This window comes from Volvox carteri (assembly GCF_000143455.1).
Source record: "Volvox carteri f. nagariensis unplaced genomic scaffold VOLCAscaffold_14, whole genome shotgun sequence".
In the NCBI taxonomy this organism is placed as follows: domain Eukaryota; kingdom Viridiplantae; phylum Chlorophyta; class Chlorophyceae; order Chlamydomonadales; family Volvocaceae; genus Volvox; species Volvox carteri.
The window spans coordinates 1,438,778-1,451,443 of NW_003307557.1; the positions used below are offsets into that span (position 1 = coordinate 1,438,778).

The window sequence follows — 12,666 nt, forward strand, 5'->3', positions numbered from 1 at the left end:
ACCGACGAGCTTTGCATTGATCCACTTATCCTGCTTATCCTGCTGAAGAAGCTCTTGTTTTCACAACTGAGCACACTAACAAGCACAAAATCTCCCATGTCAACCCCTCCAACGGCAATAACGGCGACAGCAGCTGCACAATATCCAACGAAAGAGCAAGGGAAAACGGTGCGGTCCATGTGCGTGTGTGCGTGCGGAGGGGGGGGGGGAGGGGGGGAAGAGGTGCATGTGGCATGTAATGTCACCCCCGCACAAGACTTTTATGGGCCACGAATCACACGTTAGCTCCAACTGCCCCTTAACACCGGCACCGGCACTGTCACCGGCTTCTATCACCGGCCACAGCAACCGCCACGCACCCGACCTTGAACCCCCACTCTCGGTGACCGGCTTGCAACCACCATCGTACCAGCACCTCGTGATGAAAAGGTAAGCACTTATCAACCTCCAAACAGACCCAGCAACTCCGAGATAAGAAAACCCACGCATTAAAACCTGCTAGGAGCTTATCAAGAAACGCTTTCACCTGCACGCGCACATGCGCGCAAAAAGGAGAGTCCATCCAGCCCTTCCAGCGTTTGTATGCTATTCACAACGGCGAGGCGAGGCGGCAACCTCTCAACACCATCATTGCGCGAAATGCGAGGACAGGAGGGGGTTGAAGTACGAGCATCACGCTGGGCAACGCTCCCGTATCCCTTGTCATCATCAGGCCATGACCTCCGTGAGGAAGTGCGTCATGAGGTGGATGGCCTTGCCGGCCGCCGCGGCCACTGCGGGATCGGACCAGTCGCCGCGCGCGGCAACAAAGCCGTGCACCTGCGAAGTACACGCGGAGTGAAAGCGCTGAGGTGCCCCGTGTTAGGCGAAGGAGGAAGCTGCAGCGGAGGAGGAGTATTCAAAACGCGGAGCCAACGGAGAGACGGCCCTACAACACGATCCGCTAGGCCGCAGGCGGGTTCAGAGTCCAAAACGCTCTCGTGCGTTTCCAGGTGTTCCTGGGTGGATGTTTCCTGGGTTCTTCCTTACTAATGTGGTCTTGCTGCAGTACGACATGGTGACAAATATGTCGATGACGTGTCTTGCTCGGTGGTAGAGGATTTATGGACAGATGGAAGCGCGTCGAGACGTGTTCGCGAGGTATGTGCGCATGTGCTCTGGGGCGGCATGAAGAAGAGCTGAATTTCACAAAATTTCGCCCCTCCGCGTGCGATACCCCACCCCATCCCCGCTGCCCTCCTCTCCCCTTATTTTCCCCTCCCGGACTCTCCGCGCACATTGTACCTGGTCATCGAAGCGCTGATACACGCACTTGTTGCCTGGTTCGTTGAGGGATGAGGAAGTCAGTTGGTGTCACAGTTGGTGTCAGTTGGCAAATTGCTTGAACACGGTCCACTTCTCAGAGCTAAAATCATCGTACTATTGCTGTACTTGGTGCAATGGTTTTTATTTTGATCTTTGGAAAGCACTGCAGACCGCCACAAAACGGAGTGCTTCCCAATTTTCCCTTTCGTGTTTAAATTTTTAAATGTGCATAATTGTTTGGTTACAACAACGCCCAGATTAAACAGTGTACCTTGATAACAGAAACATTAGTCCGAGCAAGATGAGGACCAGCGGTTAACAAATGAATTCCAAGGCAATTTAGCAGCAGAAGCAGCAGCGGCAGCACATGCAACACGACAAGGTGAACAACTTCGACACCTACCGTACGGCCTGCTCCCCAGGGCCTTTTGAAAGACCTCATACGACGCATCGCCCTTGGCAGGTAGCAGGATTACCGGGCATGCCACCTTCTCTGCCAGGTCAGCGTCCTTGCCGAACAGTGCAGGGTGGGCGCCACCAGCCCCGCTGAAGGTAGCACCGTCCTGATTCCGAGACATTAAATGGTTGTTTAGACAGTTGGAAATTGGCAGTTGCGAGTTGATAGTCGGAAGTTGGCAGTTGAGAGTTGCCACATCGAAGACGGCGGCGCAGGCGGTCATTTAAGGGTTGCATGGGTGGTTGGTAGTTTTGAAGCTGGAGACGAGGGAAACAACGCAACGGAAGGACAAGGAGAGAGGGCAGTGGGCAGAAGAGGCGGACGGGCAAATCACGGCGGAGGACTGTTGGCGCATCTTCCCCAACTGACCTAAAACCCTCATCTCACCTCACCCCACCTTGGCAATAAAAAGGGATTGCACCATCACAGCCGCTGAGCCCACAGTGCCCGTCCACTCCCTTCTCCCTTTCCTTACCCTCGCCCACACCTGGTATTGCGCCAACTGGTTCCGCCCAGGCCCAAATCCACCCCCCTCCCCATGCAATTCTCCACCCTCTTCGGCCTCCCCGGGTAGTCGCCGCAGCCACAGCACCCGCGGGTCCCGTACTCCCCCACCTGACCAGCCCGCAGCGCGATGCTGACTCCCCAGCAGAAGCCGATGCAGCTCAGTTTGGTGGCTCCCTCGCTACGCAGCCGTTCCACTGCCGCATACACCTGCGGCTGCAGCGCCTCCCAGGAGCCGACCCGGCCCAACCAGCCCATGAAGTCATGCTCTGGAGGGGGTTGAGGGAGCGGGTGACAAGGGTGGGGATGGGGTGTGGCGGAAGGGTGCGTGACAGGGACCAGGGACGCGGCGTAAGGGCTTGATGTTGAAACGGACAGTGTCAAAGGGACAAGGGAAAGGCAAGCGGTGATGGCGTGGGGAGTGCTGTGTGGCCCGGCGGCCCGGGGCTGTCGGTGGAATGGGTAAAGCTATGTGTGGCAACGCTTCTTGGGTAACGTACCTGGTTTGGGCGGAAACTTCGACAAAGTCCAAGGCTCCCCGTGGAACGGGTCAATCGCACAGACATTCAGACCAGCTTCCGCAAAGCGATCACAAACTTGGAACACCTGATGGCCGATCGCAACGTATCGCGGACGGTGCCGATTGGACCGACAATAGCAAACAAAGCCTTCCCCATAAGACGTGGGGTAAGCTGGCGCAGTTTGGGGATGTTTGATTTACCTGCTTTTGTCCAAAGCCAAAGATGTCCGGAATTATGACTAGACCAAGGTTGCCGGAGCCGGAACGATAGATAGGCAGGTCGCCAACCTTATCAAACTTGCCCTTCGGCTCATAGTCCAGCTGCACTGGTTTGCCAGCAGAGCAACACGCCTCCGAAGCCATCGCGCGAGTCTGGACTAGCAGTCGGCGGTTGGGATGTGCTCGGATGAACTGGGAGCGGGAGAACTGCTTGATCAGTCCACTTGCGCGCATTGAATTTAGCAGAGCTACAGTAGTATGTATAATATTTTCTTTTTGTGATCAATCGCAGACCACTTGGTCTGTACGGTAGGCTGATGAACGGGAGAAGTGCTCAGAAGACCTGGACGGCCCATATCATGTCATTCATTATCCCTATCAATCCATTCGCATCCCGACTGTGTTGCCAAGGCTCCGCATCGACGAAGGGTGCATGCAACCATGATACATGTGCTTCTTGATCGCGTACGGCATTATTTCATGTCGAATGTTACCGTAAAGGCTGCGTGCGCCGAGGAGCAGCCTCCTCCCGTTTCCAAGCCCTGCTCCCTGTGCACGTTTGCAGTTACCGTGGGACGAGCAAAAGATGCGTGAGTTAAGAAACCAGATGCGAATACAGCAATTGGTTTAGGACTGAGCAGAAGCGCGTACGGTGGACAAAACACCACCCGCGACGACATATGCGCCATGTTAACCAACATGTTCCGAGCTCACCGCGTCCTCAAGAGTAATATCTTCTCCCCGCTTCGGGCTGGTCCTATTACATGTACAGGCATATTGCCCCACGCATCGCCAACTAAGAAGTCCTTGTTTCCTAAGCAAGAGTTGTCGTTTTGCAAAATTCGGGTAACCCCCCACTGCTTCCAGCTTCTATCAGCACTTATCAGCACCAGCATGCATGAATGCATTCAAACATGTGTACGGACATACGGATGGAGTCCTAACCCAGAAAAACAGCGGAGCCGCGCACAGGGCGTATTACACCTTCACGTTGGATCAGGCGAACCCGTTACTGTTTAGATCCCACTTTATTATAACCCAACACCTAAATGCCCTGCTAAAGTACCCACCCGCCGCCCGCCTGCCAGAGCGCCCCCCTCCCGTTCGCCAATTCCAACAATACTTCGCCTGACACAACTTTTTGCCCTCGTTCTCGGCATGTCCACCGACTAATTTGGTGCTGACGATACACCGACACGGTACAAACTGAATATAAGTGCCTTGGCCTCATTCAGAAAATCATGCTTTTAAATGTTTCCCTTGGCTCCCGCTCATTCCTATCATGATTGCATGTCGGTGGCCAGGTGGTCTTGGGGGGGATGTGCGGGGTCGTGGGGCTGCCGCCCCACTTCCCCGCACTTTCCCCCTCTCCTGCCCCTTGTTCTTGGAAAGTTTTAGGCGAAAGTTTTTATCGGCTGGCATTGGCAAGCATGTGGGCTGTGTGCACTTTTAAAATGATTGGAACGGTTTGTTTTCTTGCATTGGTCGTACAGTGCAAATTGCCCACACATTGCTAGTTGTTGCAACTTCCCGACTCTCAGCCGCCGCCGCTGCTGCTGCTGTCAGGGGGGCGGGCCGTCACTGACCGGGCCCAGCGGCGTGTGCAGGGACTGCCGTTGACTGCAGGTGTTGGGGTGGAAGGGGTGGTGTTGGGGTCGCCAGGGGTGGGGCGGCCGCTGGGGTCGGCAGCATGGCGGGTGGTGTAGAGCCGCCGATGGGGCCACTGCCACCGGGGCAGGCGGGGCTAGTGCCGAAGGGGGTGCCCGCCCGTTGTGAACCAGGCCGCGGCGGTCGTCATCGAAGGTGACATCGTTGCTCACAGTCACCATGCCCTTGACATGGACGCGGTGGGTGGCCGTGCCGTGCTCCGGTGGGCGGTAGGTTCCCCCCTTTGCACGAGGACCGAGTTTGTCCTGCTGGCTGGCTGGGATGCGGATGTAGGCCAGGCAGGTGAAGATGTGGAGGTGGCTGACGTCGGGGGGGATGCCGTGATAAGCTGCCCACGGTGTGGCCTCCCGGCCCTGAGAGGGGGCCGCATTGTGCAGGAGGTTTGTGTAGAGTGCAGCCTCCAGCCAGTAGCTGATCGGGAGTGCTGCGTCATGCAGCATCGCCCGAACACGGTCGAGGAGCGTAAGGTTGAGTCGCTCCACCGCTCCGTTCTGCTCTGGGGTGTACGGTGCCGAGTGGGTGTGTGCAGTACCGTGCTGGTGCAGCCACTGCTCCAGTTGCTTGGCGACCCATCGTTGTCGCTGTGCAGCGTGTGTACCCGTGCATGGTTCGGGTGGCGGGCCTCCAGCTGCGTCACCATGTCCTGCAGCACTTCACCCACTTGGCTCTTGCTGGCCAGCATGCGGACGGCGGACAGACTGGTGGGACCGTCCAGCAGCGTCAGCAAGTAGCATGCACCCCCTGGGCCCATGGCCGGCATGGGCCCGCACAGGTCAGAGTGTACGACCTCCAGTGCTATGGCCGGTTGCCACGGCTGGGGTGGGCGGTTGCGGTGGCCTTCAAGGTGACACAGGCCTTGTAGACGGCCTCCACCGCCTGGCACAGTGCCGCTGGAGTGACCTGTGGTCCCTGCACCAGCTGCTTGCTGATCCGCTGCTCCAGTACATGGTAACTGAGGTGACCATACTGGCAGTGCAGGCGCTGTGCTGCCGCAAGTTCGGCGACTGAGTATTCAGCACCCCCGGGGCTGCCGTTGCCTGGTTGCTCTTTGCCGTTGCTGTCACCATTCGGCTGGCCTCCACCGGTGTGGCTGCCGGTGGTGCTGCCGCCATGGGTGCTGGGGACAGCGGTGGCACTTCCGCCAGCACTGCTACCTGTGGCCTGGCCCCCGCCAGCTCTGTCACCCATGGTGCCGAGGGCATTGACGGTGATGTCGGTTGGCGCCTGCAGGTCCACGTCCATGCATAGTGCCCACACTCGCTCCATGTGGAACAGACGGGCTGTTGTGCGGGAGGCTGCTGCATGAGAACCAGCAGCCCGTTTTGTCCGTGCTGAACGTGACCGAGCAGCCGCGTGTCATGAGGTCTGTGGACCTCTCATGATTATATCGCTACGGAACTGCTCTGCCCGCTGAACGAAGTCAGCGGTCGTCTCCCCATCACACATGCTCAGCTGCTTCTGCGGCTCCAACAGGCTCAGCCGGGCCTGGGATGCAGAACGGAACTGTTGCTGTAAGAGCTGCATGGCCGCGAAGAGCGGTCTGGCAATTCCTGAGCAACTGCTTGATGGGCAGTTCACAGGACAGACGCAGGTAGCCGAGCGCCTGTGCGTCCTCCTGCAGGGTGTCTTGTGTGTTGCGGCTCGGAGGCGACGGGTTGTTGATGTAGTCTTGAACTTGGACGTTGCGAGGAAATCGCCTAAGTCACCGAGCCACTGGTAGTAGTTCGACCCATCCGAGAGGAGGAAACCCTTACATCCCTTCCCCATGATGGTTGCCCAGCGAGCATGACTGATCAAGCCGCGTTCCCCGCCACCTTTCTGGCAACTAGTTGCTGGTGTGATGCATCGTTCTTGCGGTGTACGATGGCTCCTGATGCGACTTATGCCCTTTCATCCTCCCAGGCATGTCCCCACCTGCCTCACAGCCACCGACGCATCTCACGGCGGGGGTCTAATTGTGTGCGCGTTTGGATGCAGCGCTCACCGCTACCTTTCTGGCAACTAGTTGATGGCATCATGCATCGATGGTCCGGCATACAATGTCGCCTGGTGCGATATATGCGTCGGGAAGCCCTTTCAGCCTCCCAGGCATGTCCCCACAACTGCCTGACAGCCAGCGGGGGTCTAATTGCGTGCGCGTTCGCATGCGGCATATGTCCCGCCGCCTTTCTGGCATCTCTCTGATGGTATGATGAATCGTTGTGCGATGTAGGGCTGCGCCTGATGCGATCTCGTTTGTGGAAGGCCCCCCTGAGTGCTGCCAAGCATGTTACTCTCTCATGAGACAGCATGAAGGTTAACGAACTGAGTATGCGACCAACACATAAAACATCGCATGTGAATTGTTATGTCATGCGATTAATCAAAGTAAATCGTGTGTGTTTGGTGTGTGTTAGCTTAGGCCGCGTTAAGCTTTACGCAATCAGCCTTCATACACATGAAACGCAACATGTATTCGCATGCGAATAGCCATGCGGACTGCGTGCGTTTGATGTGCGATTGGACGCGTATTGCTTTACGCATTGTCTCCCCACACGCACGATTCGGTAGATGGAATCGCATGCGTGTCGCCTTGCTACACATGCGCGTATGCTTCACGTTTCAACATAAGCACGGATGAATTGTTCAAGTAGACCAAAACGACGAAAGTTTATTTCCAAATGAACCTTTGCAATCTAAAATTTATAAAATTTTAGCCAGGAGGGCCGATTTCCGCTTTTCGATAGCCGTTGTGCGTTAGCTCTTTGCGTTAGAAAAACATGCTCATTCGCACGTAACGCTAAGATTCGCACCGTTACGCGAACAAACGCAAACTAACGCGGACTTAACGCGATCACCCGTCATCATAGTGTGTCGTGGTCATGGCGAGCATGTCATGCTCATGTCATTGACCACAATGCTGAACGTCAGCGATTGTACCGACAATGACAGCATTTATTAGCTTTATATTCACTAGCAGTCCAAGGCTTTAATGAATGTATTAACTCAAGGATCAGTCTATCACAACGATAACGGCGAAGGAAAAGAAGCCAAACTAACCTTACAAATTGTGAAAAGAAGAAGTCATATGTAAAATTGAGTGTTTGCTATTTATGTACTGGGTTAAATACTGGCTGAACAGCGACGCAGATCGGTCGTGCGATGATGCCGTGCGAAATCTTGCCGCCGCCGAAAAGTGCGTAACAGCACTACCTACATTTTCGTTTTTATGGCATTGTAAATTTGCATTTGATTAAGTGGTTCACCACTTTTGGCAGGCAAAATGGACGCTGACGCGGAACACAGTGCTTTAACCACACAGCATCAAGCACGCTACAAGGCTAAAAATCAATATGCTTAAACTTGCTGTCATATACTTCAAAGAAAAATTGCTGCAGATTCCGCTTAGCATGTAGAGACAGCGACGGATAGAATTCCCTTTAGGCTTTACGACTTGAGGGCCCTATAGAGACTGTACGGCATCATTGGCCTTCTTCCCTATAGGGACTGTACGGCATCATTGGCCTTCTTCCCTATAGAGACTGTACGGCAGTATCATTTTTTACCTAAGAGGTTACCTTTTTAGAGTTAGAAATAGGGGGGTCCTTGTGAAGCAGCTGCCCGCGTTTCCAAAGCCCGTATGGTGTTGGATTGTAACTTGCCCAAGTACGTTTGCGAGGAAGAGAATGTGGCCAGGCTGGAGAGGAAAGTGCAGTGGCATATTGGAATGTGAGATTAGCGTAAGCGAGTTACAGGGCGTTTTACTGCACGGGCGAATTTACGTGCAAATCTTTCACCGTAGCATCAGTCCTCAGTTCACTTCTTGGAACGAACATCAGCATAGGTCCAAGCCCTCTCGCTTGGAGGGATATGCAAACAAACATCCTGATAGGGGTAAACTCGCACGCTACCGAGCATTCAACCGAGCACATGCATGCTTAGTTGAATCATTCACATTATGGTGAGATGCGACCCCCCCTTCATTTCATGCGACCCCCCCTTCATTTCGTGCTCGGCAAGCCTGCCACCGCGTACCGGATATGTTGGCGATGTTACAGAACGCTGCACCTTGGTTTCTGTGCGCATTGCGTACGTTGCTCGACCCCGCCGACCAAAATTACACGTGCCCAACTGAAGACATTCCCGGTGGTTGTGCAGCAGCTCTTGAGGCTGTTGCTGGCTGAAATCCATCCTGAGCTGTTGCAACACGGCTAACGCGGGCACGTCCCTATGCACAGCAAATAGCTGTTCCAAGCCAACAGCGGCGTCCTTGTCACCGACAAGGCTCTAAACGTCTTATCTGTTCTTATGTTTAATTAAGTTTATGTATGTTATACTTTGCGCAACTTTGTAATTTCACTTTACTCTGAACAAGGTGATGCATACAACTGCCTCTTCGCCAGCGCTTCATCTTCCGCGGCAGTTTCAAGAGCCCAGAGTTGCAAGCTACGACGTTGGCTTTCGGTGCTTTTAGTTACTGCAAAGCATCCACGCAATAGTCCAGCGTGCGGCTATGGCCAACATGCCCACCTGCGCAACGCGCTGGCGCACCTCGTCCTCATCCGCCAAGAAAATTTATATACACTTGTACAGGCGCATTTTGAGAATCGCACGCGCGCATCTGCGCGGCAAAATTCGCTCCTGACTTTTGGGACGAGATGTACGGAGTCTCTATTCGCGAAGTACGACCGGACACATTTGTGCGAGGGGCTGCTTAAAGAAAGGAAGAAATAGGGGGGTCCTTGTGAAGCAGCTGCCCGCGTTTCCAAAGCACGTATGGTGTTGGATTGTAAGGTGCCCAAGTACGTTTGCGAGGAAGAGAATGTGGCCAGGCTGGAGAAGAAAGTGCAGTGGCATATTGGAATGTGAGATTAGCGTAAGCGAGTTACAGGGCGTTTGGCGCACGGGCGAATTTACGTGCATACCTTTCACCGTAGCATCAGTCCTCAGTTCACTTCTTGGAACGAACATCAGCATAGGTCCAAGCCCTCTCGCTTGGACCAAGCCCTCTCGCTTGGAGGGATATGCAAACAAACATCCTGATAGGGGTAAACTCGCACGCTACCGAGCATTCAACCGAGCACATGCATGCTTAGTTGAGTGGTGAGATGCGACCCCCCCTTCATTTCGTGCTCGGCAAGCCTGCCACCGCGTACCGGATATGTTGGCGATGTTACAGAGACGCTGCACCTTGGTTTCTGTGCGCAATGCGTACGATGCTCGACCCCGCCGACCAAAACTACACGTGCCCAACTGAAGACATTCCCGGTGGTTGTGCAGCAGCTCTTGAGGCTGTTGCTGGCTGAAATCCATCCTGAGCTGTTGCAACACGGCTAACGCGGGCACGTCCCTATGCACAGCAAATAGCTGTTCCAAGCCAACAGCGGCGTCCATGTCACCGACAAGGCTCTAAACGTCTTATCTGTTCTTATGCTTAATTAAGTTTATGTATGTTATACTTTGCGCAACTTTGTAATTTGACTTTACTCTGAACAAGGTGCTGTATACGTTGCACTACCAAAAACGCGACCGTTTGCTTGCACACAACTGCCTCTTCGTCAGACGCTTCCTCTTCCCGCGGCAGTTTCACGAGCCCAGTCTTGCAAGCTACGACGTAGGCTTTCGGTGCTTTCAGTTACTGCAATGCAGCCACGCAATAGTCCAGCCTGCATGCCGCGTGCGGCTGTGGCCAACATGCCCACCTGCGCAACGCGCTGGCGCACCTCGTCCTTTCTCCACGAAAATTTATATACACTTATACAGGCGCATTTTGCGAATCGCACGCGCGCATCCGCGCGGCAAAATTCGCTCCTGGCTTTTTTGGACGATGTACGAACCGTTTATTCGGCAGAGTACGACCGCTCACATTTCTGCGAGGGGCTGCTTAATCATTTTTCACCTAAGAGTTACAGCTTTTCAGAAAGAACTAAGAACTATTTTTACGACTATTATAATTTTTGGGCCGATCATTGGCGAGCGCAATAATGAGCGGTAGCAACGATGCTTAGCTCTTCCGCTGGCACCACAAATTGCCCTTCACCCTCTCCTTAAAGTGCTCTTCCCTATGCTTTAACACCCACGCCCATTATCCGTGCACCCACTAGCGTTAATCAATACACAATATTGTGAAATTCAAGGTAGCGCCAGCTGCGGGCATCAGCAGTAAACACGGCACCGCACGCAACCCAGAATGTCGTGTAGTGTAGCGAGAGATTATCGTCTTCGTGGTGCGGGTGCCTCACAAAGTGCGCGAACAAATTCAAGAAAAGACCGATGTGAGTGAGGCAGCAGGGAGCGATAGAACAGAAACACTAAGATAAGAAATGCAGTCCTAGAGACGGGAAGGCACGACGCTTCGACGAAACGGACGACGACGTGTCCTCGGCTTCCATGAAACGGAGTTACCATCCTTCGTTCCCAGAGGAGGCCTGGGGATAGCCCCGCGGCAGCAGTCTGAACGCGGATACAGCACACTCTACTGCGCCACGCGCCCTCTCCGCCGCGCCCACCCACTCGACTCCACCACGGAAAAAGGCTCAAGAAATGAAGGAGGAGCGCAGTGGGCTAGAGAGATCGCCGTGACAGGCGCCGCTGCCGCGCCCTGAGCGGTCCACCCTTTTTAGTGTCAGGGACCCTAAGCCGCAGCACTGCCATGCAGCATGCATAAATTCCGGAACCGCTAAGGTTACAGACGGGATGACGCATTACCAAAGGAAATGAACTTAAAAAAACCACTACTACACCTTAAAAGTAGGGAAAGTGGATGGTTATACGTGACCAATTGTCTAACAATGACAACAGTGACCGCATTTCTTATTCCGTCTTCCAGAGTGGTGAACAGCCTAGCTGCTACCTGTTCGTAACGGCTGTCTGCGGCCAGCTACAGGGTAACTGCGGTGTCCATCCGGCTAATTAGCTAGGCACCGAAAAAGCCATGCCGCAAGTCTATCCGACTAGAGCACCCGCTGCCACTCATCAAGGAAAATCCACCCAAATCATCATATACCAGCACAGGCGTTTACTCTTCACGCACAGTTCCATACGGTTTGTCGGGAATGCAGACACGGGGCACAGCCGTGACACGCCCAGCACCACCCATCCCTCCCAAATCCTCCAAAGGTGGAGGAAGCGTAACGTTCGGTGCCGTGAATGTGGAGCAACACACTTGAGGACGTCTACGGGGCTAGCGCCTTTCCAACCTTGCGTAAACCGTCGAAAGCAGTCAAAAAGAGTCAATTAGCTCGACAATGGAATAAAAGAAGGGGACACATGTGTTGAAGCTTAAGATATAAGACAGACAGACAGACAGAAAGAGCAAAAATAAGCAATGCCGAAGTTTTCGTTGGCACCACATCACCCAACCACCCAACTACAACGAGACCTGACCTGAGCTAACCTTTACGCAAACGGCCTCAGAGATCCAAGATCCAAAACTGCTTCTTCTTATTGCACACTGGAAGGAAACGCCATGGTCCTGCGTCCTTGATACAAACCCGGGTGCGACACACCGTTTCTCTTTGTGCCGAACGCTTTTCCTGCTCTACGCAAGATAGCCACTCCGGCCACCACACCTAGCTTATCCGCCTCACACAAACACCTCACGGTCCGTTACAGGCAACCGCCAACACAGCCCTATGGAACATGCGCACAGGATGCTCATAGGGCTTATCGATTAGGCCACCCAAGTGGAAAAAGCCCATGGGCCCAACAAAGTCCTCCAGGTGACGTGACCACCACCACAGCAACGACCAATCCTTTTACACAATGCCCTCAGTCCCTTAAAACACGCTGGATTGGCTTAATGGTTTGGCGCGTCAGCAGAATTCATGGCTGCATTCATCGCAGAGTTGTTAACAAGCTTTCCAGGAATGCGAGGATCCACACATTTCCCCCCAAGTTGTTCCAAAAAGGCCGTTTCAGGCCGCTGTGTCCTGCTTGCCCCAGTCTGAGCACTGGCCCTGCAGCAACGCCCCAGTGAGCTCCTATGCAGCGGTGTTGTAACGGAAAGCAAACC

The 12,666-nt window shown here is 54.2% G+C and overlaps 1 protein-coding gene across 1 annotated transcript; it reads right to left on the reverse strand.

Annotated features, from left to right (window-relative positions):
* Positions 1–708: 708 nt before the first annotated feature.
* On the reverse strand, positions 709–3,239 carry VOLCADRAFT_89871 (uncharacterized protein; the record flags this gene model as incomplete). Its single annotated transcript, XM_002949484.1, has 6 exons — positions 709–819; positions 1,285–1,319; positions 1,709–1,868; positions 2,378–2,535; positions 2,767–2,872; positions 2,988–3,239. The coding sequence occupies 6 exons, from the start codon at positions 3,237–3,239 to the stop codon at positions 709–711; spliced, it is 822 nt and encodes a 273-aa protein (XP_002949530.1).
* Between the last annotated feature and the right edge of the window lie 9,427 nt (positions 3,240–12,666).